General features: G+C 46.8%; 2 protein-coding genes across 5 annotated transcripts in view; both read left to right on the top strand.

Moving 5' to 3' along the window:
- The first annotated feature begins 3,527 nt into the window (after window positions 1-3,527).
- On the top strand, window positions 3,528-6,766 carry TMEM250 (transmembrane protein 250). Of its 2 annotated transcripts, none has more exons than XM_088147169.1 (2): window positions 3,528-3,665; window positions 5,477-6,766. In XM_088147169.1, the coding sequence occupies exon 2, from the start codon at window positions 5,613-5,615 to the stop codon at window positions 6,030-6,032; it is 420 nt and encodes a 139-aa protein (XP_088003295.1). In that variant the 5' UTR covers window positions 3,528-3,665; window positions 5,477-5,612; the 3' UTR covers window positions 6,033-6,766. The 2 variants fall into 2 exon arrangements, with proteins under 2 accessions (XP_088003295.1, XP_088003296.1); XM_088147170.1 differs by having other exon boundaries at window positions 3,661-3,761.
- The window catches only part of NACC2 (NACC family member 2), a 93,894-nt gene continuing 75,565 nt past the window's right edge, over window positions 3,532-21,860 (top strand). For all 3 annotated transcript variants that reach the window (XM_088147167.1, XM_088147165.1, XM_088147161.1), the window contains exon 1: window positions 3,532-3,665. The gene's annotated coding sequence lies outside the window, so the exon portion shown is untranslated. The remainder of the gene's footprint in view (window positions 3,666-21,860) is intronic.

Below are 21,860 nucleotides of genomic sequence, written 5' to 3'. Positions count from 1 at the left end.
TATTCCTTCCTTTTACTTCTAACAGTCTGAATCTTCAGTTCATTCAAATGTTGTCGGAGGATTTGATTTCTCTTCATTTCTTCTTTGTCCCATCGCACACAGTTCTTCAAGGCTCTTTTGTAAATCCAATAGGAAAAAAATTATCCAGGTCACTCTCTTGATTTGTCACTTGTAGTTCCCTTTTAAATTTTAAAACCTCATCCAGTTTCTTTCTTAGATCCAGTGAAACATCCTTTTCTAAGTCGTTCTCCTGTCAGTTGCAAATCTACTTTCGATACCATCTCTATCTTGTCGGATAAAATTTGTACTTCATCTGCCATTTCTTCAACAACGTATTTTGGACATAGTCTATCCATAGAAGCAGACATCATTACTGACATTGTTGATGTTGTGGCTACTATTTTCTGATTCCATTCTTCAAAAGTCTCCTTCAGTATTTTTATTATTATAATGTTTTGCATGATTTTACAGGACCGTATATCTTTCCTCTACCTAAAATCTTTAGTCCCCTCTAGTGTCGTTTTTGAAATCATGAAATTGCTTATCTTCCTTATATCTTGTAAAAACCAAAACAGGATCTATTTCCCACAAGAAGCTGTTTCTACTTTATAGTTAATTTCAAAATCTTATTGTAAAAGTTTCAATATTCCAATGTTATCTGGACCTTTAGTTCATTTATAACTTTCTAAGATCAAAATCTTATTTAGCTTTTTGCTGTTTATTTCAGATTTTTAAAATTCTTAGGCTTATGATTAAAATTTTCTTTCGTTCAGGATTGAAGGCAGACTCACCTGGCATTTTCAAACTTGTCATTCTGAAGGCCTCTAATATCTTAGAAGTAAATGAGCAATTTCCGAAATTGATTAGAAAGGGAGGTTTGCGGACTTCGTGTCCTTTAAATGGCTCTACTGCAGTTGGGAGCAAGATGGTTGATCCCTTTGCCTCCCAATGCTCAAACCCACAGAAAACCGCTGTTCTGCAGTCTCCTTGCAAGGAGCAGCTGTCCAGAGCACGTGTGGGCCATCTCCTGTCCTCTCTTTATCTGAAGAGTTTCCAAGGGCCTGGTCTACTCACCGGTTCCTTGGTCTTTGCTGCAGTCGTCAGCTCCACTTTCACAGAATGGTCTTCAGTTCGCCATACCTCCCCCGGAAGTTGGTTGGGCTGCGAGATGATGAGGTTGTCATGTTGGCTGGCTCGTTGGAATTGCTGAGCCCATCACAAGGCTTGGAGAAGAACCATCCTGGTCCTCATGGTCAGCCTCCATTCCTGACTCCAACCCGAGAACAGTGAGGGCAATCAGCTGAATGTGCAAAGTTGAAAATACCAGATGTGCCAGCCCTACAAGTAGACTAGATCAGGAAACTGACACTGTGACACTGACACAGAAGACCAGAATTCTCCTTTATTGAGCTAGGCCAGTGTTTTTCAAACTTGGCAACTTTAAGCTGCGTGGACTTCAACTCCCAGAATTCCCCAGCCAGCTGAACCAGTCTGCTTCAGCACCGGTTGTTGTCCATGGCTTTTGGATGGCACCTCAAAGGTACCTGTATGGCTCCCCACATCTTGGTAGGGAAGAGCTGGGTGGGAATAATAGTCTACCCTGTATTGATCGTGATTGTGGAATCAGGGAAAGACCCTGAACTCTAGTACGATTCTGTCTGTCCTGCCTGGATGAATTCTGTGCCTTAATCCCCATGAGCAAATGGTGTTCAGACAAAAATTGAGAGATCACTGATACAGTGTCGTAGCCAACAACATTGCATAAATGTGTCTATGAAGTTAATAAGGCTTTGAACTTCACTTGTAAGAGATTTTATTTTTTAACTTTGGAGATTGGGTCAAAATACCCCAAAGAATTTTGTTAGAGTTTGTTTGTTGCTGCTCCAATCATTCTGGTAATGTTGGGAAGCTATTTAAAACTACAGGCTGTGACCCCTCTTTAAGGAAAAATGACTTCTTGCCTTTATTTTATTTACCGTTTCTGCAGCCTGGGAAGCACCAGGCGTTAAAGCTGTGCAGTGACTTTGCTGGGAGACAGTTCACAACCGAAGAAGCAAACGAGCAGCGTAAAGAAGTTGGCTTGCTAAACCTGGGGAAGATGCTGTGACCGATTATTCCTGAGACCAGCAAGAGGCTTGTGAGGCCGGGGTGCGTCGGCCGCGTTGTTCTTCCTCTTCTTCCATTGTTTCGGGTTGGGCTGGCTTGGGGCATTCTGTCCAGATCCCGCCATTCCTCCTGGGGTGCATGGGCTGTGAGGGCCCCCCTGCACGGTCTCTAGCGTCGTGCCTGGCCAGAGCCCAAAGGATATGGGGGCAAGGGGGCTGCTGGCTTCTTTTCCTGGATTTATTCCCCCAGCAGTCTTGGACTGCAGTTCCCATCATCCACCGGCCCACCATGCCCAGCAAAGGCGCGCTTGTTTCTTTCAGGCTTTATGGAAGTATTTGGTTGGGACTGGCACCAAGAACAGCCTTTCTGAGAAGACCCCAAACTTGGCAGGATGCCACTCCCTACAGAAGCTGTGGGACTCCAGCTCTCATCACTCTTCACTAGGGCTGGATAATGGGAGGGAGAGTCCAGAACTTCTGCAGAAAATCAGGCTAAGGAAGGGCCACATGCCGCCTCCCAATGTCACCACACTCCCATTCCCATCATCCCCAATCCGCAGGGCCTGTGCTGGGGGATGCTGGGGGATGATGATGGGGGAGTCCATCCAGAGCCAGACGTTACAGTTACTCTACCATCATCCCCTATCCGAAGGGCAGGTGCTCGTGGATTATGGGTGCTGGAGTCCATTTTGTGTTCCTGTTGGCCACAAAAGAGCGGCAGGCTCGTCTACCGGAACGCGACGTCCAGTCGACACACTGAGTCAGGGAATCCTTTATTCTCTTTATTTATGGAAGCGCTTCAGCAAAACAGGGTCCCGCCTCTCCCAGGAGAGGAACCCCAAGCGAAGTTTTATATCAGTCTTTATGCTTGTCAAAAATAGGGAAGCAGGCATGTAAAAAACCATGGTTGCTGCGCAGACGCCCTCAATTCCATGCTACATGCTAACGTCCCGTAATGAGCTTGGCGTGTTCTGTGTTTTCTGAAATTTCCACCGGAGGGGTGCGCGTTGTACCAGGTTAATTAGCCTTTGCTACGCCCGGGGCGCAGGGCCTCGTGACTGGGCCGCTCGACAGTTTCTGAACACCTCAAAACCTTCTGCTTCCCTTTCATTTGCTGCGCGACCCACATCCTCTTGGAACTCAACCGCCGGCGTTTTATAGGGTGCTCTAGTGAATATGCACTCTTAATATGCTCTAGTGAATATGCGCTCTTAATATGCTGTAGCAAATATGCGCTCTAACAATATCCTACTATGTGGCCCTCACTCCCCCTCCCACCGACGCCGATCAGAGGGCCCGGGCAGGTGGATGATGGGAGATGGAGTCCAAGAACAGACGGGCCGAAGCGCGGGAAGGGCCGCGCCCGCGCCTGCGCCTCCGTTGCTAGGCGACGGCTTCCCGGCGCGCTCTTCTCCGGGGAGGCGGCGCCCGGTGATGACGCCATCGGCGCGCGCGGGCCGCTCCGGCGCCGGCCCGAAGGAAGGTGGGTCGCCGCGCCGCCGCTGCCAGCGCCCGGTCCCGCCCGCCGCCATGGCCCGCCGCCGCCTCCGCCGCCGCCCGGTGAGTCCGCCGCCGTCCCCGGGGCCCTCCGGGCGGGCTTGGCCGCGCCCTGCGGAGGCCCTTCCCCGGCGCTACCCCGTCCAACAGCCCCGCGAGGTAGGCCGGCCCGAGCAAGCGGGCCTAGCCCGGCCTCTCCCCTTCTCTCGGGGCGCTCTCCCGAGCCCGCCCCTGGCTTGGCTTGGTCTCCCGACGCTCTTCCCGTAGGAAGCGGCCAGCTGCGCAGGCTGGTCGGACTGCAGTCCCATCCTCCGCTGCCGCCCGGCAGGAGCTTTGGGAGGGCCCCAGCCGGGCTATTTGGAGCCTTTCCTGCGCGTCCCTCCCCCCGCACACGTTTCTCTTTGGAAAAAGCCGTCAAGAAGCCCTCAGTTTTTTGAGCCCCCCCAGGACTTCGGGCGCGGGACCGACCCGCAGAGAAGGCGCTTCCTCCCACGCCACACGGACAGCCCAAATCAAGGCCGGCACTGTCCCTTTCCTCCCCAAAATGTATCTTGCCCGGTTTGCCCGGGGCTGCCCTCGAGTTGGCGTGCCAGTGTGGGATTCCGCCTCCCCCCTCGCCCTCTGGGTCTCCTGGGCGAGCCTGAGTCATGTAAACTGAGCGCTAGACTCTGACAGACATCTTCCCGGTGTGAGATCAGCGGTGGCCGAGATTCAGGCTTGGCCCCCCCTGGCCATGGAGGGGGTCCTGTTTTCTTCCTGGGTCTGAGGGATGGGTGGGCCTGAATGGGGCACCATCTCAGCTGGGGGCTTGGTTCAAACTCTCCCTGGGGTGCCTCCTTCGCAGCACCACTGTGGTGGCCTGTCCATGCAAGTGAGTATCATGATGCGATTGTACCTCGCCACCGCTTGACGTTGACGCAGAAGCTACAAAGCTAAAATTGTAGGCTGCTGTCCTAAAGGCAAGTAGAAAGCATTCTGTGGAAATATGTTAGGTGGGTGGAATGACTTTAGGAGGCAGGAGGAAGAGCCACAGGTTAAACAACCGTCATGCAAAAGGTATCTCAGCCCAAAGAAGGAATAGGGCCGTGGGAAGTGTCTCAGAAGGGACCCTCCCTAGTTTTCTGGAGAGTAAAAGGAAAGGAGGGGAGAAATGCTTTCAGACTGGCAAGATTCTGTTACTGTAACCTGGCAATAAAGGTAGTGTTAGTACCCATGGTTGATGCTTCATGTCTGGACTACCTGGAAGGGCTGACAGTGGGTGAGTGCAGAACCTGTTAGAAAGCAAGAGGCCACCCTCCCCGCCACCTTGCGCTCCCATCTCTTCCTTCCAATAGCTCATTTCTTTTTCTATGTCTTAATTTTCTCCCGTCCAACTGCCTACTTTGTTATCAACGTGACACAATTCATTGACATTCTGTTATTTTCTCTTTACGTTGGAGTGTGTGTGTGTGTGTATTTGAAACGTTGAGCAGCATTCCCAAACCTCTGCCAGTTTGGAACTCCCGCCAATTGGTGACTTAGTCTGCGATGCTAAACCAGCGCCTACGTAGGGCTTCGGTCGTCCTTTTCCTGACTTTAAAGAATTCTGTAACCTTTCCTCTTAGTTTATTTTCCTCCGGCCGGTTCCTGTGACTGGGAGCCGAGGCCTCTGTTGCAATCGGGACATACTTTAACCTCTTGCAGCCACTGTGACCTTCCAAATCCCAGGAAAGAAATGAATTCAGATTCATTTCCTCACGCACCCGATTGCCAGGGTAGGTGCCCAGGGAGTCCATAGGTAGCCAGGCAACCCAGACCCAGCTCGGAGCCAGGCAGAGCAGCTGGCCTTTTCTCCCTTTTTCTCAACCTGGCTCTCCTTCTGTTCCTTCCTGCAGGCAGCTTCCGTCTTGGCAAGTCAAGGCCGTGTTCACCCTCCTGGCTCGCTGGCCTTCCCCCCCATCTTCCTGGACGTGGTCGGGGCCATCCCCTGCCAGCCTGGCTCTCCAATCCTGTAAAAACTTGGGTTGCCCGATGCCTATCATTCCTATCCCGCGGCGGGTTCGTTCTTTCCACGGCCCCCACACGACATGCCTGCACTCGGCCTGCGGGCCGGTCCGGACCACCCCCTTGGTGCGAACCAAGTACAACAACTTTGATATCTACCTGAAGTCCCGCTGGATGTACGGGGTGATCCGTTTCTTGCTGTACTTCAGCTGCAGCCTGTTTACCTCCGTCCTCTGGGCGGCGCTGGCGGTCTTGTTTTGCATCCAGTATCTCAGCATCCGGTTCTTTCTCCGCTTCCAATACAAACTCTCTATTATCCTGCTCCTGTTGGGAAGGAGACGGGTGGACTTTAGCCTGGTTAACGAACTGCTCATCTATGCCATTCATGTCACCATGCTGCTGGTGGGAGGCCTGGGCTGGTGCTTCATGGTTTTTGTCGATATGTAAATAAAGGCAGCGAAGGCATGGAGGCCAAGGCGCTGGGGTGACCTTAACCTGGGGGTCAGATCCACCTGTGACTTCCCTCTGCTCTTGCCCCGTCATCTCTCTCCAGCCACCATAGGTCCACGTCCCAAGGCTTGCTTATGATTGAGGTGGCTTGGAGAGAGAGTCAGTTTCGTTCTGATCACCTTGTAAACAACGTCAGTGGACACTGATGGGTCTCAGGAAGACTGGCACCAAATGTTACAGTATATGCCCCCCTCTCAACAGGAGAACAGTTTGCTGGCCACTGAACCCTCTTATGGATCCTGCATTGTTCCCTCTCCCTTCCCCTTCCCTTCCGGTACTCAGTGTTTGGAAATGATCTCCTGAGTTCTCGTTTGGTTGATCGTCTTTGTTCATCTAATGTGTTTTTAGGTATATCTGGAATATTTTTGTTCGTCTAATGTGTTTTTAGGAATCTCTCTCCCCGCTCCACCAAAAAAGAAAAAAGAAAAAGAAAAGCCTAGTAATAATTTTAACTTGTTCTTCAGTGGCCTTGTTTGACTTCAGAGTTGCTGACAAGCAGCCTGTAAGTTGACCGTTAGAAGGAGAGATGGGTGCTGCCCTTCTCATGCGTATTCATGTCTTGTGGGGGTTGTGCTGCCCTTATGTTCCCCTTGTGCACTTCAGACTGAAGATTGTGGGCTGATCCCTTGTTAATAAGAAGTAGTAAAAATGGATAAAAGGGGTTTTTCAGCTGCTGTTGTCTTAGTCTGTCTTTCTTCCTGAGATGGGCCCATGTTCTCACATGTGCAAGCTTTTGAAAGTTGCAATTGTTTATGTGTTAAGACTGAAGGATGCTGGAACTGGGGTAATATGGGGGAGAATGATCAAGCTTTGAATCAGGACGTCCAGGTCTCATTTTTGCCAAGAATTTAATGGCTGTGTTCACACAACACACTTATCCTTCAACCTGGGTCAATAAAGCAGGGTGGTTGGGTTCGTAGAACCTGCTGTGTGCCAACAAAGCATATTGTGGCTTAATGGGATGCTGAGGCAATGACTGAGATCCCGCACCAGGCTGAATTACAGATGACCCAACCCTGAGCCTAGCTTAGTGTGTTGAGCAAACGTCGCCTTCAGGCGGACTTTAATAGGCCAGCATCTCTTGCGTTCAGCCCATCTGCAGCATCACTCTGGTCCTGGCTTGTCCCACAGGCAAAATAACAATGTCTGGGTAGCCCTTGGGGCATTCCAATATGCCTCCTTCATTGCTGTGTTGTTTAACAGAAACCGTTTTTGCATATGCATAGCCTCTGCCTGAGCAGAGAATCCAGTCCAGCAGAGAATCCCCTGAGGGCCAGCGAGAAACAAAGAAAGGGAAGTCTTGTTTCAACTTCCTTGAAACAGTGGAGGGGAGTAGGGTCTCTCTCTAGGGGCAACAGAGGAAGAGACTTAGGGGATCTTACCATCATGCGATCTTTTCTAAAATCTCCCTCCCTCCCTCCCCTGCTTCTGGAAGGGGAGGGGGGATCAAATGCAGCTTCCTTCTGCCTGTATCTGCATTGCCCTTGCGTGGTTTGTCCCACTTGCTCTTCCCTCATTCGGCAACCTGGCTGAGATTAAAGCCTCCTTCTTTACCACAGAGACAAGCCCGCCTGCGTACGGATGGCTTCTGCTAGTTTAATTCATCGGTTCGCCCCAGCTGCAGCAAAAGGAAAAGTCTGTATGGCGCTCCCGCGCAGGGGTCGGCCTGGAACGGCAGACCCCGTGCGCCAGCCTCCGTCTGCTTGCTGAGCCGCGACATTGAGCGTCCCAGGTCTGCATAACGCAGCAGCGTTGCCGCTATGCAGCAACCCTCTGCTGGGTGCAATCACAGGCTTTGCTTGTATGCAGAATAAACACATCATGCTGCGTGAGAAGCCTGGCTCCTTGTTTCCACCAGGGGCCGAGGGAGGGGTGGCGAGGGGGATCTTGAGGCTGTCCTCCTCCTGTCTTGTTCCTTGAAAGTAATTGGGGGTGCAGAAAGGGAGGGGGAGGCAGAAAGCTGACCAGGTTTTCCCGTTTGGACTCCGGTCTGGATGAGAATCGCCCTTCCCAAAGTGAATCCCCGTTGGAGGAAGGAAGGAGAGGTGTGTGACATGAAATGGTGGGATTAAGAGTCTGACGACATATCAGAAGGGCATCGGGTTAGAGAAGCTGCCTTAAAGAAAAGGCAGGCTTAGTTTCTTTTCACTAACATTTTCCCCGCAGTTCCTACAGCAGCGTCCCCTGCTTAGATCAAGGGAAAACGCTCCCTTTAGTCCTTGTTAGAGGAGAAAGTAGCAAATAAGTCAGCTTTGAAAGCCTCCGGAAAGAGCCCTTCCAGGAAACATGTCAAACCCCAACAGGAGGAGAATGTGACTGAATCACAGGCATGCACCACAAGGTGAGTTTTAGGCTTCAGTGGCTGGATCTCTTGGAAGAATTCAGAGGTGTAAAAATGACATGTCCCTTTGCGGGCTGGTCATTCCAAAATGAAAGTTGGGGCTGAAATTAATTTTATAAGATTAGAGCAGTGTTTCTCAACCTCAGCTACTTTAAGATGTATGGACCTCAATTCCCAGAATTCCCCAGCCAGCATGCTGGCTGGGGAATTCTGGGAGTTGAAGTCCTCACATCTTAAAGTAGCTGAGGTTGAAAAATACTGGATTAGAAGCTAGCCAGAATTCCCCAAGACCTATGAAGTCGTCTTGGAGCACGTATGGAGTTTCTTTCCTTAAGGGGAAAATTGAAGGAACTCAGTACATGCTCAAAGGTAACCTCATTGTTACCCCTATCAGTTAAACAGATTTCAGATTTTGGTTTTATCTTTTAAAGATTTGTCTGGTAGCCTTTTTGCAACAAAAATATTGGCACCACAGGTTGGCACAGTATAATAAATATGTTTACTAGTCAGAGGTGTAACTTTAAAATAGAGGAACTTTATCTAGCAGCCTTTAATGGAGTTTACATGATATTATCCCAGCTCCTGTCTGGATTTTGATGAGATGGGGAATAGAAAGCAAGGTGGCTATTTCACAAAGCTGTTTTAAAATGCTTTTGTTCTGTAAGTTCAAACATAGCTTGCTGGCCAGAGGGAATTTTGCCACCCCCCCGAACGTGCGTCTGTTTGGCTTTACAGTTTTGTGTGTTTCCGTCCCACGCATAGGGAAAAGGAATCTGCTGCTGGAATCTTAGGCAAGTTAAAGGGAATCTTTTCCTCCAGAGTGGAAGAGTCCTGTGTAGCTTGGAAGCTGGCATATGGCTGCATCAGTATCATGGAGTTTGTGTTAAAATTCATCGTTGAGATGGTCTGCAGCTTTGGATAGGTTGAATCCTTGAGGCTTTTATTTGGGGTTATGGCAACAAGCGTAGAAACAAAAACTAAGTTTTGCTGTATTTTGTTCAGCCAAGTAATTTCTATCACTGATGGGCAGGATCTAAGTGGGAAGAAGAATCTTTTTGATTTGATTTGATTAGATTTGTTTTGTATGGCCACCCATCTCACCTAAAGGACTCTGGGGGGCCTCGCACGTTTTCGTTCTCCGATTCCCTTAAAACTGCCATGCAGTTATTTGTGTGACTGTTGCAGAACAGCTTTCTCTTCCCCAAATTAATAGGGAGGCATTCTCTTTATTAGACTGTAACGGTGTTCCTTCTTTCCATGCCCATTGTGGGCTAGCACAGCTATATTGGGCTGGGCTGGGCTGGGGTGCAAATTTAGGGCAGTGCACCTCAGGAGCCTGCCAAGATTTAGGGCTGGGGGACACCTCTGGAATTTGAGGAAGGGGTGACCAGCCCTTGCAAGCCAGGGGCGGAAAATGGCACCGCGTAGTACTCAGCCCTCTCCTTGGATTCCAGCCGACTGCGGTCATCCCAGAGTTTTCTTTCCCTCACTCCTCCTCGCACCCTCCCCTTCTGTGCTCAAGCTGCACCATAATTCATGTTAATGCTGATAGCCACAGTGCAGTTATATCCAAGAGGATTTGAAATTAAGGAAGGGCAGCGGAGGGGCTGCCTGTCCCTTTTCGGCACGCCTGCCATGGCGCATCTGCAAACTGACCGAGGTCCAGTTCTCTTTTTCTGAAAAAGTGTGCCTCACCACCAGCTTCTTCCCTTTTTATTCCTTTTTTATTTTATTTTTCCAGGTGGGTTGATGCAGCCCAATTCCTCCTTAATCGCGGGGGAGAGGTGTGCTCTAGCCGGCTTGGAAGGATCGCGCCGGTGCAGAATGAAGTGCTCTCCCTCCCCCTTTCCCCGTCCACTGCGTTGGGGGGCCTGATCCGAGCAGCCCCAAGCAGGGACCTTTGCTGCCATTAGCTAAGGAGGCAGGGCCGAGGGAGCGTCCTGTGTCGCCTGTCAGAATCTGGGCTCCGCTGTGGTTGAGTCCTGATGCTTGGGTGACCTTGGTGATCTCCCGTCCCCGGGAGCACGTGGCCTGTGGGAGCAGGAGGGGGCTGACACTGGCTCGGTGTGTTTGTTCAGCATTTGCTGCAGCTTGTGGCCAAGGCGGCTGGGGATTATTGTTTAGCTCCTTGGATTTGGGCCAGATGTTGGGGGTTTGATACAAGCTCTTTGTTCCTGGCCCAGTTAATGTTGCCTGTTTGTGGAAGCTGGACATCAGGCGTAGCTTGATGCTTGGACCATTATCTCTTGCAGACACAGGGCAGGAGATGGGATTTCATATCAATCTCGACACTGCCTCCCCACCCACCCCCCACCCCCAGCCTTCAGCCCTGCAGGCCTATAATTTTCCACTCTCTTCTGCCTTGCACTTTTTAAATAAATGTTTATCTGGACGGTTGGTTGCCAGGGAAAGCCGAGGCGGCTGTAAAACTTTGTGCTCTTTTCATTCTGGCTGCACTGAGTTAATGATGTAGTTTTGTTTTCCTAGTATTTTATTTTCTTCCTGGGATCCCACTAAACCCTGTGCCATTTCAGTGCGGTTCTTCTCCCCTCCCTCCGGAACACAGGAAGCTGGTTCTCCCATAGCAGGTTTAGCTGCCTTTTTAAAAAATAAAAGTAACCTCAAAACCAACTCAAGTGGGGATCCCAAAGCATTTTTGGAGCAGGTTTGCAAGAATGACTCCAAAACCTGGCGGCTTTGTGGTGTTTTAGAATGATAAACGACCCTGTTGTAGTTCTGTCCTGTTGACAGGAGATTTGGGGTGGAGAATCTGTTGAAAAGAATATCAAAAATCCGCAGTTTGAGTTCCTGGAGCATAAAACCTTGCATTGCAGTTCATGGAACACAGCTTCTGTGTAGCCCCCTTAGATGCCGAGAAGATGCTCGTGGATCGTACTCACCAGGAGTTTGGGCCTCGATGCTGGGCTGCCTTTTATTCTGCTGAGTTATTGGGTTTGTAGGTTTTTTTAAGTTAAGGATTTTATGGACTATCTATCAAAGCCTGGAGGAAAGTGTTGAGGTTTATGGCTTTTGTGTTCCATTGCTATTAGCCTTGGGATTGAGCATTATACAAATCTTTGTCCTATATAATTATACGTCCCCAAGCTGGGAAAGACTGGGCTACATTGGCTGAGTCTGCTCAATGCCCTTCATGTGGTCAATTAATCCAGTTTGCACACTACTTGAAGTCATCATCTAACCAACAGGCTGGGGTCACCCCCTAAGCCGCCAAGCAACAAATCAGCATTGCTGGTTATACGAATGCATCTGCTAAGGCTTTAACTGGCCTGGTTGAATGTGCTGTGCAGCCATTGATTTGAGGATCTCTCCTCAGTTTTGAGCAAGGACTTTTCCAACTTCATCTGGAGTTTCTCAGGTAGAGATTGAATCTGGGGCTCTCTCTCTCTGATACAGGTAGTCCTCATTTAATGACCATTCATTTAGTGACCATTCAAAGTTATGACAGCGCTAAAGAAGTTACTTACAACCTGTGCCCAAAGTTACAAACATGACAGCACACCCCCCCCGCAGTCACATGATTATGATCTGGGCACTTGGCAACCAGCTTGCACTTATGATAGTTGTAGCATCCCAGTCATGTGATTGCTATTTACCACCTTCCCAGCAAGCAAAAGCAATGGGGAACCACATGATTCACTTAATGACCACTGCAAAAAAGGTCGTAAGATCGGGTCTGGTCATGTGATCATTCACTTAATGACCACATCGCTTAGCGACCTAAATTCTGATCCCAATTGTATTCGTTAAGTGAGGGCTACCTATACTAAGATTTCAGCCTCTGTTCTTCTGGATAATGGGTGAATATAGAAACACAGAAAACAGCCTTATATCAGAGTTGCACATGGACAGATCCATCTCTAACAAGAGGACCCTGCATTTGGGGAAGGGGGGGCGCAAAGGACATGCTTGGGCTTTCAGTGGTGTGCTGGGGGTGGGGGAGAAGCGTTTGGGCAGGAAAGACATTGGGCTTGAACTAAAATTCCCCTTCTCTTATACTGACCCTTACAATTTGGCAGCAACTGTTGAAAGCTTTGGGGGTTGGGGATTGTACTGAGTCGTGGGAGGTGTTGAATCTCCAGCTAAAACTCTCTAGAAGTAACTTCAAGGTTCTGTCCCAGCCACATCTGGAAATCCTGGGAGTTTGAACTTGACACTTTTGTGGTAGGGTGAGAGTCACTCCCCATCCAATTTGTTTCTCCCCTAAATCAGAAATCAATTATTTTATTGCTTTTTTTTTTCTTTAAGTTGCAAACAGGGTCAGGTAAGGAACATTGTCTCAGATTGGCCCCTCCAGATGTGCTCAGACTGCATCTGACTAGGAATTCTGGGAATCCCGTTTTAGGAGGGCACTAGAGTCCGTATGGCCTAATAGGAGATGCTGAATTATAGCATTTTTTATTTTGCATGATCCATGCCATCTTCATTTGTCCATACAGACTACCTGTAAAAGATAGCATGCAGCTACACCCTAAAATAGGTTTAATTGAACTCATCCCCAAAATCCCAACATTGGGGTTTGACGTGACTCCCCCTACTTTGAATTAGTGCCCCACCATTGCAGCTTTCCGCCCTCCTGCCAGAAATGAAGTGTACCTCCTGCCATCAAAATAATGCCAGTTCCTGATGTAATGAGAAAAAAATAAGTGGGGGAAAAGAAATCAGGGTGGGAGCAGTGTCATGTGAGGAAGACTGATCAGTGAAGGAAAGGAATTGCAGCTTCTTCATATCTGTAGTGAAATATGTATAGGATTGGTCCTGGCCACAGTTGTCTCTGCTTTAAAATAAATAAACTAAATCTTTCGGACCCATCTGAAAAAGCAAAGCCGTTCCTTTGTTGATCTGTGGGGAGAGGGGGTGGTCTGCCATTCAAAAAGTTAAACAATTCAGAATGCACAAACCTGAATGGCTAAGGGAACTTTCTAAACAGTCTAACGTTATCAAGCTAGGAAACTATTAATAATGTCAACATATTCGTTCTTCCGTATCAGTGTGAACTTTGACTTGGAAATTTTACCTGGCGATAATCCAGTCGGATTTATTTTAAGAAAGAATCCAGGGAAGTATTGCTGTTAAGGGAGTATATGGATTTGGCACTTAGATATGAACATATTTTTGGTCATTTCAACATCCAGAATGGATCCTGTGTTTAATCTGAGTCATAGAATCACAGAAGGTCAGGTTGGAAGGGACCCAGGAGATCATCCAGTCCAACCCCCTGCCCAGAGCAGAAATCCACCACTGCACTGTCCCTGAGAGATGGCCATCCACCCTCTGTTGAAACATGTCAGGCAAAGAGAGTCCACCACCTCTTGAGGCAGGGGCTTCCATTGTTGAACAGCTTGTATCCTTAGAAATGTCTTCCTGGTCTCCAACCAAAATCTGCTTCCTTATAATTCAGTCCTCTTGTCTCTTTCCCAGTCTTCTGGAATGACGGCAAACCATTCTTCTACATGACATTCCTTCAGATACTCGAAGACAGCAATCATACTTCCTTACAGTCTTCTCCAGGCCAAAATTACTCAAGCCTAACATCTCCAAGTGTTCCTCATAAGTTTTCCTTCCAGGACTCTCACCTTCTTGGTTGGTCTCCCCTAGACATGCTCCAGTTTGTCAACATCCTTCCTCAACTGTACTGCCCTAAACTGGATGCATTATTCTAGGAGTGGTCTGGCCAACACAGAATAGACTTCTCTTGATCTTGATCCAACAAGCAATTGGTTGAGAAAAGTACGGGCTAAGATGTAAAATAAAGGCAAAAATTGTGGGGAAAAATATGGTTCTTTATTACACCAAAATCCCAATGCATTTTGAAGGAGTACCTCTTCCTCAGGGAAGTTCACCATTGGTTAGAAGTGTTTGATTCATAGTATTCCATCTATGTGGTTGCTGCATTTCCTTGTGTTGCTCATAAATTGGCACCACATGCATTGTAGAAACTGTTTTCCTCTTATCCCTTCCAAAAGTAATTGTTCAAAAGCAGCTTACAAAATATGTGTGTTGCAACACATTGACAAGAAGATGGGGATTTCAACAGAAGAGAATTGTCTGTAGCTCATGGTTGAACTGTGGAGTCCTTGGTGCTCTCTGAGCTTGGTGATTTGCTTGCAGACGTTTCATTACCCAACTAGGTAACATCATCAGTAGCTTCATATAGCTACTATGTATAAACAAGCAGCAAACCTCACACTTCCTTACACTGATGATCTTATCTAGTTGGGTAATGAAACATCTGAAAACAAACAACCAAGCTCAGGGAGCATCAGGAACTCCACAGATAGGGATTTGTCATCTCCATGTTTTTGAAGGGCAGCAGGACAAAGCAGTTTCCTCAATGGGTGTCTGTGTCTCCGTTGGGGCCGTATGATGCCCAAGCATGAGGTCATTTGGGGTTGTTAATCCTCGCCCTCCTCCCAAAGAAGGGGACCTAAAGGAACACCTCCATTTCTTTTAATGGTGATGATTCCCCTTCAAAGCATCCTGCAATCCTTGAACAAATGAGAGCGCTGAAACCTCTGGAGCCACAAAGATTGGGGTTCAGGGGTGGACTCCCCCTCCCTGGGGACTTAGTGGGTTTTTGCTTTGAGCAGGGGTGTATTAGATGACCTCAGAAGTCCCTTCCAGTTCATATAGTCTGTGTTTCTGTTATTCTGTGGTAAATTGGTTTCATTGGCATAGCCACAAGAGCATAATATAGATTTGGGGTGGGCGGGGGAACATGATAAATGTCATTTAATGACTAGGGAAACTTGTTTCTTCAGAATTAGCACAGAGATCGATTTCTGAGAGCAGAACCGTCCTAATTCTGCAAACATTTTGGTCTTCCTTCCTTAAAGTAGCTTCTGGCTTTCTACTCCATCTAAATATATCCAGGTATTTCCATATCCCCCTTAATTTCACTGTTCTTTTCAGTAAGACTGTTGCAGCCTTTTTCTTCTTGCTTCTAATAATAGCTTCGGACTTGAAATATGGATGCCTTTTGAAATATTTCTTGTCATGTCATCAATCAGATCCATATCTACAATCATTCATTAAACTGGAGTGTACATTTCATCCTTCCTTCTTGGAATATTAATGTTTCTCCTGGTTGAAATGCTTGGTGAATATTCATGAGCGGGGAGGGGAAAATCAATTGCTCTGCCAGCAGTGATGTCACTTTAGCGGTAATCAAGCATCCTATTAAAGAGAAAAAGAAACTGCCAGCCAAATTGATCGTGGGGGGGGGGGGGTAATTTGCACGGAGGAGGGTCCAAGTCGACTTATCTTTTGGCATTTGGAGGAGCCTTCTGTGGACAAGGTGATGGTGCTAGTGAGGAAGGCACGCAAAACAAAGACTCACATTCTGCTTTCTGCAAACCTGGGGAAGAAAAGTGGGTTCTCTGGGGCAACCCAGCTGAGAAAAGAGCCTAAAAGGGAAAGGAGTAGGCTGGGGTCTCTTCAGATATATAAACTTCACTTCCCAGAATTCCCCAGCTAGCATTGTTAGGGCTGAGAATTCTGGGGGCTGAAAGCTAACCTCTGGACTTCAACTCCCAAAGTTCTTTCACAAGCATTTAGCCATTGCTGGGGATTCTGGGAACTGAAGTCCACACATCTGGTGGTTTCTAGGCCAGGGAAGGCTGGTCTACCTATCTGTTTCTTGCAGTGGTACCCGATGCACCACTGGTCATCCCTGGACTACGCTAAGCTGGGGTTTGTTAAGTAACCCACAATTGGCTGGGTTCACAGAACTTGCTGTGCTACAAGCCAGGGTTTATAAATCCCGGTGGGAAACCCTGTTTTGTCCTTGTGTGACATCTGAGCCCAGCATAGCTCACAGCTGTATGTCAGCCTTAGTAGAGCAAACTTGGTTCAACGCCATCCAGCTATCCTTTCCTACATCTTTTGAGAATACAGTAAAATCCAGAGTTTAACTTTGTGTTGTGGGAAAATGTCCTGCAGGCCCTAATCTTCCCCTGTTTAGTTTTCCAGATGAGCTGAGCTGAGGGAGATGTATTGGCTGTGCATTATGGGAGTTGATTCAACACCCCTGCTGGGCACCAGGTTGGAGAAGGTAGATCTCAGCATTCATGGAATACGGTTCTTTCCTTTTTCTTATTTTCCAGTTCTACCATTTTTTTTTTTGAGGTGCTGTGACCAGAACAGGACTAGTATCCCAAATATAGATTTGTCTATAAATGCACGATGGTGCATTTAAATAGTTTACTTTTCATTCCTTTCTGGATGATCCTCAATGTGGCAGCCTCATGCGATCTGGAAAGGGGAAAGCCTGCAAGTTGTTTTAAGCAAATGAATCGCAGAAGGAAATGTGCTGGGTTTCTCTTTAAGCTGGAAAAATCGTAATAGATGTGGTCAGCGCAACCTTTCTTACAGCTACTTTTGCTGAGCCTCATGCCTTGGGGCTCTCATGCAAGGTCATCTTTATCCTGGATTGTGACCTCTCGTTTTTAATTTTATTCATACTTTTTCCAGTGATGTTGGCACTCGGGAGCGAAAGGAATCTTCTGCGTGGCCACTGAAGACAATGGAGGGGGGGCATCTTTCTCTCCTTTTTAAGAAAATATGTTGTAAGTTGCAGAGGCTGAACACACCTGTATATAGGTAGTCCCCAGTTTAAGAACAAGTTCCGTTCCCAAGGTCTGTCCTTAAGTCGAATTTGTATGTAAGCCGGAACAGTGTAAGTAGTGTTATGTAATGAACTCGAATCTTGGTGTATTTAACTTGAATCATGGTGTATTTAACTCGAATTTTGCTACAGTATGCTCTGTTCTGAACTGTGGGTCGTTTGTAAACCAGGTGTTCTTAACCTGGGGACTACCTGTAATTTAGTTTCTTGCCAAAAATGGCCTTGCCATTGCATGGTGATCCTCTACTGAATATCAGTGGGACAGACATCAGGGCAGGGGTGCCCACAGGGTATGGTTAAAAAAAAGTCAAGAGGCTGGCCACAATGGTGCTTTTGAAGCCATGCCTGCTTTTAACACTTATTTGTCTGTTTGTTTGTCACTTTTATATATAAAATACAGAAGGAGCTTTAACTGCGCCACTCTGGTCACCCTCTTGACTTCGATTCGCAAAGCTGCAGGAAGGGATCTGGGAGCCCTGTCATCCTGCAGGCCACTCACCCCTGCTTCGTACACATGCAAAATTTAAGTTCATGCACTGTACATATTTTCCAATAATGTCTTGTTCACTCAGGAGTCTTTATCAGGATGCCTTTTCCCATTGTTTATATCGCATTTAATGGGGCCCGGCAGGGAACGTAGGTATACATTGGAAGGGGGCAGAGGGTTAAAGAGAATTTGGGATAGCAGAGTTGGAGGAGGCACGGAATAATTAATCTTGGGCCCCAGAGAGCAAAGAGAAGTCCAGAATGATAAGCCAGTTGGGCTGGGTGCAACCAAAGATGACCCCAAGGTGCAAAATGAATATGTGATTGGAGCGTCGCATCCTGGTGACGCCTCTGTGAATTTAGGGCATCCTTTCCTACCTATGTAAATGTAAAATCTTTCAAAACATGTTACCTTGCAGCCCATTTATTTTGATTCCACACTAATGCAAGGTGTTAATTAAATTTCTAAAGCCCTGGGCTGTTTTGAAGCATCAAATGATTTTTTTTTTTTTTTTTTGGAGATTGCAAATGTAAAGGTATACACTGTAAACCTCGGGAAAGACAGCGTTTTCACTTTCTTTGCCTAGTTAAGAACTTCTAGAGAAGTAGACAAATTAGTCCATTGCAGCAAAAGAATAGTGCTAGGTTTAACCCCCTATTTTTAAATATTGTCATAACATACTGGATATCTTGGAACTAAAAAGTGGGAGATAAATATTTCAGATTAAAATCTGTGTTAGCCTCACTATTTATTATATCTCTGTTAGCCGTTTCTTTGGTTCGGGTTTATAATGTATGATGTCATCCAAATGTGGCTTATTCAGTGAGCCATGGTTATAAAATCAGGGCAACCTGATGGTCTCAGGACCATGAGGTGTGCTCCTGAAACTTTAGGCTTCTCAAACCGTTGCCAGAAACTGGTGGTCTATTTTTCTGCCATTTTTCTGGGAGGAAAAACTTTGAGAACTGTAGTGTTAGCCCTGTGGGAAGAGGACACATTCTTTCTGATTGTTATGTAGGAAGCAAGGTCTGGGGACAGTGTGGGACCGATGAGTTTTGCATTCATTGACCCAAATATATTCATCTATTGAATGTACAATCCCCACAAATGGCAGTTGAGGCCCAGCCCCTAAGAAATGGAAAAAAAATTACAGCCCCCAAATAAACCAATGGCTCAAGAGATACACTGGGGAACAACAGCAACAACAAAAAATTGTGTGTGTTAAAATCTGGTTAATCTTACCGTATTTCTTTAAGCTGATTTCGAATACGTTTTCAGAATTTCTCTATCAGCAAGGTTTTGGAGTGACACACCACTTTACCTTTATAATAGTCTATACTTACAAGTTAATTAAAGGCATTGAAGTGTTACCTAAAAAGCAGTGGTGATTGATTTTCTGCTGAATTTCATCTCAGGAGCATCTCTCCTAAGAATCCAGCCATACGCAGCCAGCATCCTGGGACCCCACTTGCATTGGTACACTTTTCCACATTTAAAATGTCCTGGTCAACTTGTGATCGCCACTGATGGTGCCAAGCTTGTCAGAGAAAAAGTCCAAAACATGAACTTCCAATGACAAGTTATCTCTCATAGCTTGGTACGACTTGAGGAGATCACTCCCTATTTTGCGATAATTTCCCCCAGAATTTTTGCAGATTTTGCTTTTGAGGGATTGCCCTGCAGCTTTTTCAACTTCACTTCATCCAGTTTGTCATAGTTATCAATTCTCTCTTCTGAGGATCTCCAAAAATACCTTCCTTAATCGGAGCATCCCTAATCCTGGGAAATTTATTCCTCAAGTACATTAATCCTTGTTTGATCCATCACTTTAAGGTTCTTCATAAGTCCAAGTTGGATGTGCAAAGGGGAAGGAAAACCTTCTAAGGGCTGACTGCTGACCACATTATTTTTTCTTGGAACCAATGACTTACGTTTTGGCCATCCTTTCTAAATGTAATGGTTTTTCCTGTTCCCACTGTCCCACTCATACAAAACCCAACAGTATTTTGTGTATCCAAGCTGCAGGCCTAGCAGAAGTTCAAGTGACCTTCAGATCTTCACAGATATTCCATTTATATTTTTCCTAGTGGATAATTTATTTCCATTCAGAAGGACAGCTTTCAAGCTAACATCCGAGGAGTCAGTGAAACACCTCTCTAACATTTTCTTCATGGCCAGGAGCCTCCAAACAAACACCTTTACAGAACACCAGTCCGTCTTCTTGGGTGAAGAATTTGTTAAATTCATCATGGCAGCTATGAAAACAACAAACTTCAGTATCATGGCAGAGAAGATTTAGACAACTTTAAATCCTGAACCAGATCATCCAGATGCCCTCATGTCAACAAATGTGGCTCATTTGAAGAACAGGGAACTTGAACTTTTGGTTGAGCATTAATGCTTTCCTTTTTCTGCTGCGCATCACCATCATCACCACTAGATTCATGGTCACTAAATGTCCTGTTTCCTGGAGGCTTTGATACAGGCAACCCTTACTACGTGGGACTGGCCTCATTTGCAGATGGTAAACCAGGGTTATCTCACAGTGTGATCCCTGTTGCACTGTTAGCCAGAAACAACAGTCTGGTGAATGGTCTTTGGCTCCCTCCAACCACAGGAATGCCAAACAGCACATGGCATGCACCCTTTAACCACCCCATTAGAAGCCTAACTCGTGTTGCACAACAAGTCCGAGAGCCCCGTTTCGTATCTTGGTCACCTGTTTTATAACCAAAGTAAAGTTCATGGCATTTTTTTTGACAAGTGGGTTGAAGTTTTGTTTCTGAGATGTGCATGTGAACTCACCACACACGTAGCAGACAGGAATAGGATGATGTAGAGTTTTGTGGCGTGATAACGGTGTGTAGATAAGCACAACACTTTAACAGTCTAATATTTAACTTGAATACAGGCCGCATATGCTTAAACTGTTTACACTGTGAGCTTGGCACCAGACTGAGAAAGGACTCTCCAGGCACATGTTTAAACATGTCCAAATATGACTAAACCTGCCCAGTGCGCTGTTCTCTGTTCCTTCCACCATTGTTTTAAGATTATTTACAACACCGAAGAATAATCACAACTAGATTTTGCTCCGCAATCGTTACAAACATGCTTCTAGAGTTACCGTAATGTCACCAATTTGAACAGAAGAATGAAGACGAGGTCACAAGAAAACTCAGCCTGATAGAAAAAAAAAAATCTGATTTTTTGTTTTGGGGTGAAAAAGTCTGCTTAGTCTGGCCATCCCAATCCATGGGACAGTGTTGTGGTTGATTACCACGAAGCAGTTTGCCCCTTCCATCTGAACCTTCTTGGGGTATGGACTTAAAATGTATTCTTAAAAAAAAAATCTAACAATTACATTCAGTTAATTAAGCAGTGATGAATAATAGAAGTAGAGAAAGCTGGAAGGGACTAGCGAGCCCACCCGCTGCTCTGGGCAGGCATCCAAATTCAAGAGGTGACTGTCTAAACCAGTGTTGCTCAACCTTGGCAGCTTTCAGAGGTGTGGACTTCAACTCCCAGAATTCCCCAGGCAGCCTTGTAGGAACCCAATGACTGTAGTTAGCGCTGGTCTTTTAAAAGATCCTGTGTCATTCTGAATGGTGCCAGTTCCAAGCTGAGATATTTCATAGGCTCATAGAGTTGGAAGGGCCCTTAGTGGCCCCCTAGCCCAATTCCTTACTCAGTGCAGGATCCACTAAAGCATCTCAGGCAGATGATGTCTGTTTGAAGGAAAAGAAGAATTCACCACTTCGTGTGGCAGCCTGTTCCGCCGGCTGACTTCTCATGTAGTCAGGAAGTTCCTCCCGATGTCTAGCCTGAATGTCCTTCCTTGGTGCTTGTCCAGCTTTCTTGGAGCAATAGAGAAGACGCTTACTCCCTCTTCTATGTAATGCCTTCAGATATTTGCAGATGGCTAGCATGTCTCCCAGCCGGAAAACAAATGGATTATCAAACAAATCAACCCAGAGTTCTCACTTGAGGCAGAAATGACCAGGCTCAAATTATCCTACTTTGGACACTATATGAAGACCCAGGTCTCTGGAGAAGGCTCTGATGCTGGGAAAGATGGAAGGAAAGGGAAGAAGAGGACGGCCAGCAGCCAGGGGGATGGACTCAGTTACAGTGGCGATGGGTGTACGGTTGGAAGGCTTGAAGGACCAGGTTACGAACAGATCCTCCTGAAAAAAATCTATGAGATTACTAAGAATCAACACTGACTTGATGGCATATAATCAGTTAATGAGAAGAAAAAGATGAGGACACCAGCAGCAAGGTGGATGTCTC

Source organism: Python bivittatus, unplaced genomic scaffold, assembly GCF_059951505.1.
Source record: "Python bivittatus isolate LINGU-HERP-01145 unplaced genomic scaffold, Pbiv_v1 ctg000160_np1212, whole genome shotgun sequence".
In the NCBI taxonomy this organism is placed as follows: Eukaryota; Metazoa; Chordata; class Lepidosauria; order Squamata; family Pythonidae; genus Python; species Python bivittatus.
Note: the sequence above shows the minus strand (reverse complement) of the source record. Positions and strands in the feature narration are given on the sequence as shown.